We start from the raw sequence: 16,118 nt of genomic DNA on the forward strand, positions 1-16,118 counted from the left end.
TATCCTCAGTAAGGGGAAGGCAGAGAGAGATTGTTCACACACAGAGCAGAAGGCAGAGGTGTAGCTTCAAGCCCAAGAATGCCTGCAGCCACCAGAAGCCAGACAAGGTCGGGAACAGATTCTCCCCCAGAACTTCCACAGGGAGTGCAGTCTGGCACACATCTTGGTTTTGGTCCAGTGAAACAGGAGCGGGACTGTGACCAGGGGGCAGGGGAAGGGCAGAATTCCCATCTTATGAACTGGGTTCATGATTTGCTGGGAGTAAGAAAGGGGCTGCACTCCTGGGGGCACCCTGACTCTGGGTCTGCTCACCAACCATGGTGATTCCAGAGGGTGTTGTCTAAAGATGTCTTTGAGTTCCTTTCACACACACACACACACGCACACACACACACACACACACACACACAGACTGTCTTTCCTCAGACTCTGCCAGAAGGAGTGGCAGAGGAGAGGGGGACCCATGAACCCAAGATCTCTGCATCCTCTTTCCCACGGTACCCCTTCCTCCACTTCGTCTGATAGGAAGAGCACCATTGTGTTGTGGGTCAGAGTTCTGCTTAGGCAGAAGGTAGATCTGAGATTTACTCAATGTGTTACTTGGGGCCACTTAGTTCCACTGAAACCCAAGCCCTACGTTCCTAAAATGGAGATATAATATGACCCTTGCAGAGCTGCTGAGTGGGCTCAGGGCAACATCTTTACACTGTTTTATATGGTGCTGGTAGTCAGAGTAGATGACTGATAATGAAAATGAAGAGCTTACATGGCATATACACAGCCCTTATTAGAAGACAGGCATGGCTGTAAACATTTTACATGTGCTAGCTCACTTCCACAACAACCTCGGAAGGTAGGTATATTGTCATTCCCATTCTATACATGATGAAACTGAAGCACAGAGAATGTAATGACTTGCCCAAGGGCACATCATTAGTAAATGGAGAGCTGGGATTTGAGCGCTGGCAGTGAGGCTCCAGGCTGTACGGAGTCACTACACTGTCCTGAGCTAAAAAATGGTAGCTGTTATTATTCATTATAATAGCTCAGATTGATGTACCAGGACCATGCTGATTCACTGCATTTGCTCAATAGGTATGTGAGGTAATTAACTGTTGTGTCCACACTTTACAGAGGAGCAAATGGAGGCAAGAAAAGTTATGTTATTTGCTTAAGGGCATAGGACTAATATATAGCAGACCTGGGATTCAAATCCAGGCATGCTGGTCATGGCCCTTACTCAATTACTGCATTATACTTCCCATGTATTGACAATGATGATGAAGGGGAGGAGGTAGAAGAAGAGGCAGAGGAGAGAACAAACCTACCTTATACTAACCTGCTATGATGCGCTCAGATGTCAAAGGTTGAGCTGATCCAACAGATTCCCTTTCTATAGACTTCAATGTAGAGAAATAGCAGGACAGTGAAATTTTTAGCAATGGAAGTGGATAAACAAAAAAAGGCAGAAAGAAAACCAGAAAGTAAAGCCCAAACATAGTTAAAGGAAGCCAAAGCCAGGAAGTAGGACAGATGGCAGAACAGCCCCCGGCCCTGGGTTCTCAGCCTTCCCTTGAGGGTTTGGGGCTGGTGGACACTCAGTTCCCCAACCCCAACTCAGAGGCTCCTTTCAGCAGGCCTAGGTGAGCCTGGGTGTCCCCGTTCTTGGAGTGCACCCTAGGAGCTCCTGGGGGATGATGGAGACTGATGAGGACCCGCTCTGATGCAGTGAGGAAGCCAGTTGTTGAGAGAGAATAGAGGGTGTGTTTGTCACAGTGGTGCTTGCTAGACTGCCATCCACACCTCGCATTTCCCAGCCAACTCCCTCACCTGGCTGGGACACACCATGTGACTAATTCTAGCCAAGGGGCTATGGGCAAAAGGGATGCGTGTCACCACCTGGTTAAAATGTGGAAGAGACAGTGTGTGACTCTCCAAATGCATCTTCCCTGCTGTAGCATCTGATGACATTGCAGATGATGGCTGGGTCCCTGAGCATGAGCACCTTCCCTGACACACACACCCTGCCCCCCACCGGAGTGTAGGACATGTAGTGTGAGCCAGGGAGGGACCATGGTTGGGGTGAGATTTTGAGATCTCAAGGTTGGTTTGTCACAGCAGCAGAACTGAACACACCTCTTAGGAACACACTGAATGAAACACAGTAGTGTTGGAGCAACGCGCGAACTCTTGTAGACCCAGACCTACCCTTCACCTCCTAGAGTTCCTTCTGTTGGCTTCTGATGAGATTCTGCTTATCATTCTGCCTGGGTTTATAATAAGCCCCACCTAGTCCTTGCAGCTGGTATACCACACTGGAAACCTATCCAGTCTTACACGGAGTGGTGGCTTTAAAACACGTGTGCAAGTTTTTGATGCTCTTCCCATCAAGACATGGTCTAATTCTCTTCCCCTTGCATGTAAGCTGGGCTTGGTGCCTGGCTTCTCCTGCAAAGGATACAATGGACGTGACACTGTGTGACCGCCAAGGCTGGGTCATCAAGGCTATTCAGCTTCCTCTTGACTCTTCAGATGCTCGTTCTTGGCACCAGCCACTATGCTATGAGGTAGCCCAGGCCACATGGAGTGTTCAGGGGTAGGTGTTCCAGCTGACAGTCTCAGCTAAGATCAGGTAACAGCCCACATCCACTGCCAGACATGTGAATAAGCCTTTGGGATGAATCAAGCTGGACACCATATGACTGCAGCCACTTGAAGAGACCAAAAGCAAGAGCTCCCCACCTGAGCCCAGTCCATCCCCAGAACCATGGGAAGTGTGATTTATTGCAATGATGAATGGTTGTTGCAATAATAAAATGATGCTGTTTTCAGTTTGGGAGCATTTTGTTACACACCAGTATACAGCCAGAACACACTCTGCAAGATTTTCACACCTGGCCCAGGGCTGGATGCTAGTGGCAAGTAAAGACGAGCCTCTGATCCTTTCTGGTGAAATCACAGTGTGAGCCCTGAACTGCCTGTCCTGACAATAAATATCACATCTTGTACTGTGGTTCTGCTCCTAATTTTTTAGCTTCTGACCTTGTCAGTCCTTTTCCTGTCTGTGCCCCCTTCTCTCCTCACCCTTGGATGCGAGGCTTGGGTGTATAGTCCTGTTTTTGCTGCCTCAGCAGAGAAAACCCTAGATTTTCCTTCATGATCACGATCCCCAGGCTCTCTCTGGTGTGCACTGGCTGGCTTGGACAAACATGATCTGTAACCCTGCCCTCTGGGAACTCACACTGAGGATGTCATTTCCACTCCAATCCCCTTGTCCCCCAGCATCTGGGCTCAGTCTGAGTTTTTTCTGACCTGGGATCAGAAATTGAACATTGGTTCCAGAGGTGGGAATCTCAAAAACAACAAATACCCCAGGAGAGGGGAGGGTTTATCTTCCCAGATTAGTAGAGAGGGGATTGGCAGATGGTTTTGGTTTGAGGGCCCAGCTGTGGGAAGATGGGAGAGGCAAAAGGGGCTAATGGTTGGCATTGGGCATGGGAAGCAAATGTCATTGTTACTTTGAATGGTCAGGCAGATATTTCTCTTGATGATGGTTGCTAACAAGCTTGTCTATTTGTAATAGTCGTAGTTTCACAAATCAATTTGTGATTATACAGTAATAATAATGTTATCATTTATTAGCCTTTACAATGCCAAGTGCTGTGTAAGGTGGGTTATATGCATTCTATTATACAATTATGTATATTAATCCCATGAGCTAGATACTGTTTTTATCCCTCCTTTTATAAATGCGATAATTGAGTCTCAGAGAGGTTGAGTAACTCATCTAAGATCAAAAAGTAAGTAAATGGTGGAACTGGAAATAAACTCAGGTTAACAACTACGTAAGTAGGAACATGCAAGTTAAGGTCACAATGTAACATCATTTTGCACTCAGTATATTGGCAAAAATTAAGAAGATTGATAATACCAATTGTTGGCAAGAATATGGAGCAACAGGAGCCCTTGGACACAGCTTGTGGGAGTGTAAGCGAATGCCCCACTTTGGAAAATGCATTTCCTGTAAACTTGAGTATTCACATACCTCCAGTTCAACTCTTTGCTGTACAGGTATCTGTCACTTTTCTAAAGTTCACTTGACGCCATTTCACTTTTATGAGAGATCTACATTTGTAACTGTTTTTGTGAATTGAAAGAAAGCCCAAGTTGATTTTCACTTTTACAAAAATGAGTGAAAAGTGAAACTGATATTCAGTGTTTGATCTGGGGCGAGCTGTTACAGAGGCAGCAAACACCCTGGGGAGGGACAGCAGGGGGCAGGGGTGACTGAGGCCACCAAGCTCCTTCCCCAAGAATTTCCCCAGAAATTGCACTTCCCCAGAAACTGCACTCAGCATCTCTGCACCAGGCCACCATAGCTTTGGTCTGGCTTTGACCTGTGTCTGTGCTTTATCTCAGTTTATCTCATTTTGTGCTTCTGTTAGCAAGATCTGTCTTAAGGTAACTGTTTTTTCACTTTACACAGTTTCAGCTTGTGAGATGTTTCATAGGAACACTCTACTTTTGGATAGCGGGGGGGAAACCTGTATATCCTAGGGGCACTGTCTCAAAGCATCGGTAATGATGGCCCAAAGTTGAAAACTGTCAGTCAGAGACAGGCAGGAGACAGAAACCACCCTAGTTATTTTAACAGAGAGAATTTAATATAGAGAATTGCTAACCAAGTATAAAGTTGTTAACTGGATGACCAAAAGGTTATAAAAAGATCTCTAAGATAGAATGAAAGTAGCATTTGCAGGAAGCATCTACCATACCCAGGCCTGAAGGAACAAAGAGAAGAGGCTGAGATGATCAAAACAGAAGACGTGCAGTACTCCACTTCAGGTATCTGAGAAAGGAGGTGTGCTCAGCTGGGGCTCGAGTCTTGGAAAGAAGGGTGGGGCCAGGAGGGCAGGAACGCAGACTTCAGGGGAGGAGATTCTGGCTGGAGCTCTTGGCTCTGAAGTTGGGGTAAGTGCCCCATGGAGCTGAACCTAGAGAAGGGGTTGCTGACTGGTGCCACAGAAGGAATTGCTGCTGTGAGATGAAGGAGCATTGCTGGGTGATGCTCATGGGAGCAGGAAGGCCACCAGAGAAGCTAAAGAGCAGAGGGATGGAGAAGCAAGTCTTTTCTCCCTCCTGCAGCCCTGCGGTGTCCCTCTAGCTCACCCTGCTTATTGGCAAAGTCTAACCAGCTCCAGCCCCAGCATTACAGAGCAGGTAATTTTAAAATTTATTCATTTTTTAACTGTGGCAAAATAGAACATAAGATAAATATCATTTTAACCATTTTAAGGTGTATAGTGGCATCAAGTACAGTCATGCTGTTATACCACCATCACCATCATCCATCCACAGAACTTCTGCCATTTGGTAACACTGAAGCACGGCAACCCTTAAATGACTCCCTGCTCCCCAACTCCTGACAACCAGAACTACCTTCTGTCTCCATGAATTTGACTAGGTACCCCGTGTGAGTAGAATCACACTGTATTTGTCCTTTTGCGACTGGCTTATTTCACTTAGCATTATGTCTTCAAGTATCACCTGTGTTATAGCAGTGCTGAAATTCCTTCCATTTTAAGGCTGACTAATGTTCCATTGTATGTATGTGCCACGTTTCGTGTATGCATTCAGTCATTGATAGAGTACAATTTTTCGTACTATCAAATACTGTATAGAAACAACCCCAGGTTAGTCTGACTATAGACATTGTATATATAATACAACCCTCCCCCCACCCTTTGCCTCTTTATGCAATGGGTTTACTTTTTCAAAGCCATTAAGAACAATATCCTAACAACATGCCAGAAGATTTTCAAAAACAAAAAAAGACTGAGGATAATTGGACTTAACACCAGGACTTTATTTTCACCTGTTCCATTTTAAAGTCTTTCTTATAGGCAGGTATAATTTTTCAAAGTTATGACTCCATCCCATACAATTGAGGGTTCTGCCACATCATACATCTTGTTGCCTGCCAAACAGGGTTGGCGTTGCTAACCCTGAATGAGGGAAAAACAATTATTTTTCTTGATTTCTCTTCTTTGTTTCTTTGACCATCTGGACCATTTTGGTTGCAAATGAGGGGAACCCTACTCAAATTAGCTTAAGCAAAAACAAACTGGTGCCTGAGTTCATAGGTGGTAATGGTGGAATTTTCTGGGTTTTCGCTCTGGATAGACAACAGGAGTAACTCACAGAACTAGAGTCTGAAACCAGGGACTAAAGAGAGCCAGCACCCTTCTGGCCTGCCCGTCTCTTGAATGACCCTCTCTCCGCTTCTCTTTGATCAGCCTCTTTCTTTCCTAGTGCAGGCAGGTCTCTGTCACCTCACAGTAATCCTGGCCACTGGCAGCCCCAGCTTTGCAACTTCAGAAGAACAAGTATCAAGAGGGTAATGCCAGAGAAGGTTTGTGATTGGCTCTGTGGAGTCGCATGGGCCACCCATTGGGCCAATCATGTTGTTAGGGTGACGATGAACTGTAATTGGCCAAGCCTGGTCACATGCTGATCCCTATGGCCAGGGTGGTTGTAGGGCCTGTTGCTTTCAGATAAAGGGAAATAAAAGGCCTGAAAACAACCAGCAAGTCACTACATGGGGTTCTGTTTTTCGCCATGGCAACAGTGGATAAACACCCTGGCACACTGAGTTCTTTCTTTGTTTTAATAACCACCTTGTGAGAAATTCCCAAGAATAGGATTACAACCATGGTGCTGGCCGGAAGCCATATAACATGTTTCTGTTTCCCAAATGTATTCACATCTCTTATCTTATTTTTGAAATACTGCTAAGTGACAGGAGAGGAAAGAGTGACACAGAGAAACTGAGTGACAGTTCCAGGGACATAGAGTGAATGAGGGCATGGGTAAATCCAGAGCCTGGACTTCCTGACTCCCATTCCAGTGCTCTCTTTCAACAGCATCACTGTCAAAGTTTAGACTGGTTGGGGAGGGTTAAAGTCAAGGTCATCTTTGGCCTGTTAAGGGAGGGAACTTCGTCTGCTGTCTACCCCTTGAAGGAGATGGGCCAGGCGCCTGGAGGGAAAGGGTTGGCGGGCCCTGCCTTCAGAGCCTGCTCGAGCTCTGATGGGGGAGGTCCCGCCACTCGACCTGGCATCCTCCCAGGGGACACTCTCTGCGCGGAGCTCCTCCAGGACGCTGTGCAGGTGCCTCAGTGTAAGCAGGAGTCTCTGGTCTTGGTCCTGCATCTCAGCCTAGGAGAGAGAAGGAGCATGTGAGGCAGCGGCCAGAGCACTGGACATTTCCCGGAAAGATGTCTCCTTCACTGTCTAATTGGAGACAAGCCCACAGCCTCACAGAAGCCATGTTTTCACCGAAGCCTCCATTTCTTCATCTGCAAAGTGGAAAGGAAATTACTTGCCTTCCAAGGATCTCTCCCTTGTTTTAGCTCCCAGCAGGACTTTGGGGGCTTTATGATTCCAGAACTGGAGGAGGAGCACCAGACTTTCTTCCATGGTAGTTGTTGGTGCTACTGATTTGTTCTCTCAGCTGCGTAGGGTGACGGACATGCTTCCCTGACAGTCAGCTGGGGCTCCTTGGCTGGGTTACAGAGGGGAGTCCTGTGGAGTCATGCAAATTCCCAGTGACAGAGGTTAAAGCAGGCTTGACTGGGAACCTTACCAGTCAGGGACCAGTAAGTGCAGACTCAAAACTCATCTCTTGGCATCATGAGGAGGTGGGGGTTCATCTGGGCCTGGGAGGCCCCTCTACCTACAGGTCATTCCCCCTACCCCCACCTGTTCTTCCTCCTCATGGGTAGGAGAGAAGTACTTTATCAAATGAAAATCAGCACTTTGAGTTCAGATACTAAGCAGTCTTAATGTGGGGGCACAGTGTTTAGGGGAGCACAAGGAGGGAGCAGCACACAGCCTATAATAAGCTGTAGCTCCTGCCACTGGAGTCCCCTGGACCCATGAGGTTCCCTACTGGGCCAGCCCCTCCCACCAAGCTGGGACAGGGCTGGGTCCCAGCTGGTCTGTTGCCTGGCAACCCAGGCAGGTCATTTTTGGACAATCCTTTCTGTCCCTGCATCCCACCCTCCCCCCAGCCAGAAGTAGAAGCTCACGTTTTTTGTTTTATTTTTCAGTTTTTTAAGTTGTTGAATTGATCAGTCTCTTTTTAATGGACCTCTTCTTCCTCTTCAGGATGATAAATTCTCCCAGGGTTGAAACTGGCGTATTGAGATACAAACCTTGGGTGCCCTCTGGGGTTCCCCCAAACCATCTCCTTCTCTCTCTTGGCTAGTGTCCCCACATACTATGGGGGCATCCTTCTATTTTTGGACTTGGAAGAAACATCGCAAGGAGAGATGTAAGACCTGGCTTCTTGAGCAGTTACTGAGGGACCAGGTAACGCTGTTTATAAGTTCAGGAGAGTTAGTGATCCACAGCGTGGACATTTCAGACAGGAAATGGGAGACAGGAGTGAGTGGGGTGGATAAACTTCTCTCGGGCAGGGTGTAGATCCTCCTCCAGGCAGAGAATCCCACAGTGAGGAGAACCAGCTGCCAAGAGGGCTGCTGGCCTCTTTAGGACTTCTTTGTAAGTGGCATCCAGTTGAGTAAGACAAGGCATCTGCTGGAATAGTACTGGCCTTTGCCCCTGCACCTCTTCCCCTCACTCTCACCCCTCTGGGCTTGCACCTCCACATAAGCAGGAATGCTCCAGTGTTTGTGCAAGTGTCTGCTTTCTAGAAGGCCCCGGCTAAGACAGCTCTGTTGTACTCCATTTCCAGCTGAGCTGGGACTGTAAGAGCCAGAGTAGATGTGCCAAGCAAGCACGGAGTGAATTATACCATCTCCTCACCAAATTCTCACAATAACCCTTGTGATGTTAGTACGATTGTCATCCCCCTTTTACAACAAGGAGACTGAAGTTCAAAGCCATTTGCTAGAGGCCACAAGCCACAGAGCTGGGCACATACCAGACTCAGTGTAATTCTAAAACCCGTCTGGCAAGCGCTGCACCCAGAGCCTCCTATGTAGGCCACGACCTACTTATCCCAGCGCCTGGGGTGGCAACTGTGCACTGTGTGGCTCATCCCAGATGGGAGCCTGTGGGGCCCACACCCCAGCCTGCAGCTCTGCCCCGCCCAGGGGGCACCTGGGAGGTAGGAACAGGGGACCTCGGAAGACATGGGGTGACGGTGTAAGGTACAAAGAAGCACAAAGCCTTACCAGCTCCTTTCTCAGCCACTCCAGGGTCTGCCTGAGACTCGAGGTTGGCTCCTCTGTTGTTTTCATCTCAGCTCCTCGGGAGAAACCTTGATGCCGAACAGCTCTGCTTATGGTCCTGAGGGACCTTAGACTTGGACAGTCCGGCTCTCTTCTTCGGGCCAGGATCGGGGTCTGGCTAAGTCACTGAGGATGGAGTTAATGAGAGCAGGAAGTGGCTCACGTTGAAAAATGTAAAGTTTTTTTTTTTTTTTTAAAGGGCTTCAGTACTTTGAACAGAGCAAGGAGGGAGGGAGGAGGAGGGAGATCATTGAGCTACAGATGTCTCAGTGCCGGTGGGCTCCAGAATCCAAATCTGATGCCCACAGGCTCATGGAAGCTTTAAATGACAAAATTAATAATTATTGTGGAAATAGGTGTCCATACTTTTTGGCCATATTGTTTTCTGAGGGCCTGTTTTGTTCTGAATTATACATACATATGTATATATACACACACATACATATATATATATAGAGATAGATAGATAGATAAATAAAATCTCATTTGGAGGGGATACCACATCTGTGTCCCCGTCACCTTCCTCCCTCCCTTACCCATCTGTTGAGTCCATAGATAAGGGAAATGCTCATTTTCCAGAAGAAAGAAAGTCCCCTTTCTTCTGGATGCCCACAGACCCCATTTCTAGCAAATGAGATCAAAACAGAAATTTGCTGTTAGGAAAATGTTACCTACCTGATAAGGAAAAATGTCAATGGTGTTCCTCCTTTACTCTTAATTTCTTCTACTTCCTTCTGCCTTGAATGTGGATGCGATGCCTGGAGCTACAGTAGCCATCTTGCAACCCTTAGATAAAGGCTCAAAAAACTGTAGAGGCACTGAAATCACTCAGTCACAGAATCACCAGTAGCATCTGCCTGTTTTATGAGAAGAACTCCAATTTTTAACTGGGCAAACACAGTCCTAATGGATACCCGTGAAGTGGGTATTCTTTAATTTTCTCTTTCAACATATACTTATGAGTGCCTTCTGCTGCCGCAGCAGCTTAGTTGCTTCAGTCGTGTCTGACTCTGTGCGACCCCATGAACTGCAGCGTGCCAGACTCCTCTGTCCATGGGATTCTCTAGGCAAGAGTACTAGAGTGGGTTGCGTTCCCTTCTCCAGGGGATCTTCCTCATTCAGGGATTGAACCCAGGTCTCCTGCATTGCAGGAGCCACCAGGGAAGCCCTATTGAATGCCTACTGTGTGCCAAATTCTGCTGTAGGCAGATGGAGGAACAGAGCCCAAAATCAGAGAGAAAAAGGCTCTTCTTTCCTGGAGCTGACATCCTAATCAATGGAAACAACCAAGATCAAGTTAATATTATGATGCCAGTGAATAGGATCTATTCTCACACAGGCTTTAATTTTATTCTATCCACTTGAACTAGGAACTCCAAACTAAGAATTAACACAGTGATCACAGATAAGAAGCTGAGGTGACCAGAAAAACAAACTCAACCCATTTGGGAGGGAGTTGCCTTCAACCTGGGCTTCACGAGTTGTTCATAGATAAAGCCCCACTGAAGATGAACGCATAGTCCCAGATTACAAACACACAAGGAAATCATCCACCATAAGTGAGAGTCAGCAGGATTAGACCTCACTTCCCCAAGAATTTCAGATGAGATAACAAAACAGTATTTTGAAAAGAATTAAAACCATACAAAAGAATTTAAAAACCTAAGGAAAAAGACACTATTTAAGAAGGGGTATTAAAAAAAAAACTAAATAGAATTAATAGAAGTGAAAATTACGGGAACTGTTTATAAGTTAAAGAAAAATCCTGTTTATTTAAGTGTAGTTCCAAAGGATAGTTAGAGTGGGGGTACAGGACATAGGGAGGCAGACTGACACTCAGTAGGAGGAAAGGGTTGCTAAGAATTCTTCCAAGAAGTGGGCACTCAGTCAGTGGCACGTGAAAGCATAGCCCAGACAATCAAGGAAGCTGGAAAGGGGCTCCACTGGCTCTGAGATGAGACCTGAAGCATCCTTCCAAGTGTGACACCGACTGGGCAGGGAAGGGGGCCAGGCCACTGTATAAAAAACCAGGACACCTGGGTTCTAAGCCCGGGTCCTGTCAAATTTTCTTTGTGAGCTTGAGCCTCATAGTTTGCATTTTAAGCATAAGGGGGCTCAAAATAGTTTCAAAAATGAGTTGTAAGAAACATCACATTTCTCATACCCTGCAGTTTACAGCTTGAGATGCATTCTGACTGCCACACACAGAAAATTTTATGGGTAATTTCTCCTAGCTGAGCTGTTACTCTTTAGAACCCAAGAGGATACAAGAAACTCTTGTTTGCCACATTCGCACCCCTTCTGAACACAGACAGAGGCCAGAAATGATTGCTTCCAGGCAGGTCACCAGGCTTTGTGGCACTGGACCCTGTAATTATGGGACAGCTGCCTGGATTAGAAATGGGTGTCCCAAACCAAGGCATTTACCTGTGGACTGGACAGGAGGGAGATCCTTGGCTCATGGGTGATGGTGTAAAAGCAGTCATGTTCTGGGTGATGACCACATGATCCAATCAGGCCTCCTCTCAGAGAATTTGAATTTGATACACTAAGTAGGGTTGGGTTGTCTCACAAGAATATTATGTAACAAAACTCTCCAAAACTCCATACCTTGAAACAACACTTGTTTATTTTTGCTCTTGAGTTTGTGGTGTGGCTGGGGTGGGCTACACTGGGATTCAGATCTGCAGACCTGAGCCTGTGCCCTGGGTCCCTTGTCCTCCTCCTGGAATCATCAGGCTACTGGGGCAAGTCCTTCTCTTGGCAATGGCAGAAAATAAGAGAGCAGGTGGAATCGTGTGAGGCCTCTGAAGACTTAGGCTCTGAAAATCACACTGTCACTTTTGCTGTGTAAGCAAAGTGAGCCACACGGCCAAGCTCCAAATTAAGAGTATATTCCACCTATGAAGAGGTCGTGCCACATGTGTGGTAGAGTTAGGGAGGAATGGCGAAGTGGAGGTGGGATTCTCTTCCAGAAGGAAGTTAGTTCAGAAAAGGGGCCACAGGCCCCAAGGGGCCCAGTGAATTGGCAGCAGCAAGAGACCAGGGAGGACTAAAGAGACTTGAAGGGCAACTGAGGACAACCAACGTTTATTGATCTCTGAAACCAGACCAAACATCATGATGAGCCCTTGACAACACAACCTCATTTCATCCTCAGAACCTTATAACTGCCGTTTCCAAACTGAGTGCCAGGGCCCCCAGAGGCACTGCAGAAAGGTCAGAGACACTGTAAAATATTTTAAAAATTTGAGGGAAGCACAATAATATCTGTTGGATACTGGACAAACTACTATTATTAAGTTGTGTGAACCTAATGTAACAAACAATCGTTAGACATTTCTTTGGGCCTGGGGCACTGTGCAAAAATTACAGAGATGCCAATGATGCCGTGAGCTGAGAATGTTTGGGAACCTCTGCCTACGAGGTGAGTACCCTTGTTATCTGCATTTTATAGTTGATTAGAAAGTGAAAGTGAAGTCTCTCAGTCGTGTGTTATCTGTGTTTTATAGTTGATTTCTGCTAAGTCACTTCAGTCGTGTCCGACTCTGTGCGACCCCATAGACAGCAGCCCACCAGGCTCCCCCATCCCTGGGATTGTCCAGGCAAGAACACTGGAGTTGGTTGCCATTTCCTTCTTCAATGCATGAAAGTGAAAGTGAAAGTGAAGTCGCTCAGTCGTGTCCGACTCCTAGCGACCCCATGGACTGCAGCCTACCAGGCCCCTCCACCCATGGGATTCTCCAGGCAAGAGTACTGGAGTGGGGTACCATTGCCTTCTCCATTATAGTTGATTAAGAACCTATTATTAACCCCGTTTTACAGGTGAGGAAACTAAAGCTCAAAGAGGCATAGATTTTCCTAGGGTTACTCTGGCAAGTAGGCAACAGGGTTGGAATTAGAATTCTCCTTGATCTGTGTGGGAGGGTCTTGCCTGTTGTGTTGCAGGGGTGGAGAGTCAGTGGGGGCTCGGGTTAGGCATCTGCTGCCGTGCTGGGCAGCCCAGTGGGCTCTCTGCCCAACACAGGAATGGTGTTGATAAGAGTGCTTGGCAGTTAGAGCCTCTAATGCTCTGACTTTGACTTCTAATGCCAACATTAGAATTACCCTGGGAAGCCATGTCTTGTGGTTAACTTGTTTTGATGCACTTCCATTTATTTTTAATCCCTCTCTCATGCTCCTGGCTCAGAAGACATTTTATTTCATAGGCTTCAAAAGGCTTGGCACGTGGGGAGAAAAGGATATGGAGCCAGGAGGCCTAGAAAGGAAAGAACTTCAACTCCTCAACGAGGGAAAATGTCCTCACCAGTTATCAAAGCCAGAATGGCCATCCACACGTCATCCATGGGCAGCTGGTAACATGGCTTCCATGTGCCAGACCCTGCCCTGTACACCGGGAGCATAGCGGTGAGTAAGAAAGACCTCACATCTCGCCTCACAGGACTCATGATCCAGCTAGCAACAGAGTTCACTAGCAATCAAGTGGTTCAAAAGTCACACCACAAGCCTGGCATAGTTATGTGAATGAATGAATGAAAAAATGTGCAGATGAAGAAACCACGGCTCAAATGGAGATGTGAGTTACCCAAGCAAGTCAGCAGCTCGGGCAAAATTGCAGGTTGTTCCTCTGTATCCTTTCACACGTGGCAAAAGTCTATTCCTAGATGCCCTTGCAGGCAAGTGTGGTCAGATGATTAAGTCCTGGTCAGTGGGATATGAATGGAAATGATGTGTGCAATTTCTGGGCTGTGCTCTGTAAAGGAGGGAGGAGGGTTCCTGCCCCTCCCCCGTTCCTCCTTCTGCTAACTGGAATATAATCGCAAGGACTAGAGGTGGAGCAGCCATCTTGGACCATCAGGTGGAGGATGTCAGAGCAACAGCATAAAAAGAACCAGGGTCGCTAGTGACTGTGAAGCCACTGTGTCAGCATTAACCACTGTGAATACTTTTGCATGAAAGAGAAATGAGCTCTGTTTTTTTTGCAGGAATTATCATTTTGGGTCTCCTTATTATAGGAGTCAAACCAATATCCTAAAAATACAGCCGCAGAGCTAGCGAGAGAAAGCAGGTTCCTTGATTTTTCCTACTCAGGTCCTTTCTATATATTTCATTCTCTTCCAAGTGTTTTCTTGTTCGTGACCTGATCTGCTTCTCACAACAGCTCTGTGAAGTCCATAGCAGGGAGAGGATTTTCGTGACGCTCGCTAGGCAGACAGGGAACCCACGATGCAAGAGTAGTAGCTGAGACACATGGGCAGAGTTATTTCCATCTCTTCGACGGGGCAAGTGGGCTCAGTGATGTCACTGAGCTGTGCTTCTATGTCTGACTCCTAATCTAAGGCCCTATCCACCCTTGAGGTGGTCCGTCATTTATCCTGGGCGCCTTAGCCCTCATTCCCACTTTGTGAAATACAAATGAGGTGGAAGTTTAGCAGAGAGAAGCTTCCACATTGTGAAAGCCCTTTAACCCACCTTTCCTGCCACACAAGCACATGCCATTACAGCGGCCAGCAGGAGCATGGGGATGGAAGACCAGCTGACTTGAGGAGTCCCGACACCACCTCTTCCTCTGCGTTGTTTATCACCTTCCAGCAGGCCTTCCCTTCAAGCCTGACAGCAAGGCTGGTAATCCAAGCATTTGTCTTATGCCTGTGCCCTTATCTGTGTATTCACGGGTCCTGAACACACGCCCTGCACCTCTTGAGTCCTATAGCAAATGCTGCCAGGGCCCCACCATATCCCCCTGATATTCCTCTTCTCCATATGCCCAGGGCTTCCGACTGCAAAGCACATCTGACTCTCTGCTTAAGGAACATGCTTGACCTGGGCAGAGGACTGTTGTTATAGATAAATATCTTGCCTCCCTTGACTCCCGGGTGGAACAAGACTCAGTCCAGCAGGCAGCAGGACTGAGTCCCCAGCGTCAGCAGCAGCCATGTGCTCATCAGTGTTCCGGCAGTACACTGGAAGCCTTCCCTTCCATGTCTAACTCACCTACTCCTCTACTGTGCTTCCTGGACCACCTCCCAGATAGACCACTTGCCCTAAAATTCTTGTCTTGGGTTTGCTTCTCGGGGAACTCAACCTACGACAGGTCCCATCCATGTATGCCCTGTACACAGCCCTGTGTACCTCTTCTGTGTGTGAGCGTCCTGTATAGAATATATGAATATCCTAGCCCTCCTGCCGTGTACACAGGCCCCCTGTGTACATGTATCCTACACACACCTCTCACATGCCCAGGTACCCAGGTCACAGCTCTGTGTCCACTTATATCAGGGAAGCAAGGCATTTGATCCTGATGAGGTGGTGGAGACTGAGAAAGCAGCGTGGAATGGTGGGAAAAGTGTAATTTCTCGGGCCCAACTAGCTTTGAGTGTGACTCTGAGGCAAGCTGCCCAGTTGATTTGAACCCCAGTTCCCTCCTCCAGTGGATGAGTAGGAGGTAAAACTGAAAGTGGTGGGGAGAATAGGCATGCAGTCAGTCAGCCTTGGGACTTTGAGATCCTCAAGTCCATCTGGAAGTCAGAGGCCCTTGGTCTGGTTGTACTTCTGTTAATACTATCCCTCAGGGTGGCCACAGAGCACTCTCTTCTGTCTTTGGCACTCAGTTTTCTTAGACATAAAAAAGGGGATTGGGATTCCCCTGGCTTTTTAGCTATTAGGACTTGGTGCTTTCACCGTGGTGTCCTGGGTTCAGTCCCTGGACAGGGAACTAAGATCCTGCAAACCATGAGGTGCAACCAGAAAAAAAAAAGGGGGGGGGGGCCGGTCAGGGGGAATAACAACAGCTCAGGAATTTTGCACATGCTTTGAAAATTATGACAGAATTCAGAACTGTGGTTATCAACACTGAGTCGGG

The 16,118-nt window shown here is 47.2% G+C and overlaps 1 protein-coding gene across 1 annotated transcript; it reads right to left on the reverse strand.

Moving 5' to 3' along the window:
• Positions 1-5,845: 5,845 nt before the first annotated feature.
• Positions 5,846-9,399, reverse strand: C13H20orf202 (chromosome 13 C20orf202 homolog). Its single transcript, XM_012188965.5, has 2 exons — positions 9,200-9,399; positions 5,846-7,217 (listed from the first exon to the last, which is right to left on the reverse strand). Exons 1-2 carry the CDS (start codon positions 9,263-9,265, stop codon positions 6,984-6,986), a joined length of 300 nt encoding a protein of 99 aa, XP_012044355.1. The 5' UTR covers positions 9,266-9,399; the 3' UTR covers positions 5,846-6,983.
• Between the last annotated feature and the right edge of the window lie 6,719 nt (positions 9,400-16,118).

This window comes from Ovis aries, chromosome 13 (genome assembly GCF_016772045.2).
Source record: "Ovis aries strain OAR_USU_Benz2616 breed Rambouillet chromosome 13, ARS-UI_Ramb_v3.0, whole genome shotgun sequence".
NCBI classification, from domain to species: Eukaryota; Metazoa; Chordata; class Mammalia; order Artiodactyla; family Bovidae; genus Ovis; species Ovis aries.

Bases quoted from the DNA above. Each gene is read 5' to 3' on its own strand.
- C13H20orf202 (XM_012188965.5), bottom strand. From the start codon at position 9,265: ATGAAAACAACAGAGGAGCCAACCTCGAGTCTCAGGCAGACCCTGGAG. The intron at 7,218-9,199 runs GTAAGGCTTTGT...TCTCTCTCCTAG, and splicing joins AGTGGCTGAGAAAGGAGCTG to GCTGAGATGCAGGACCAAGA.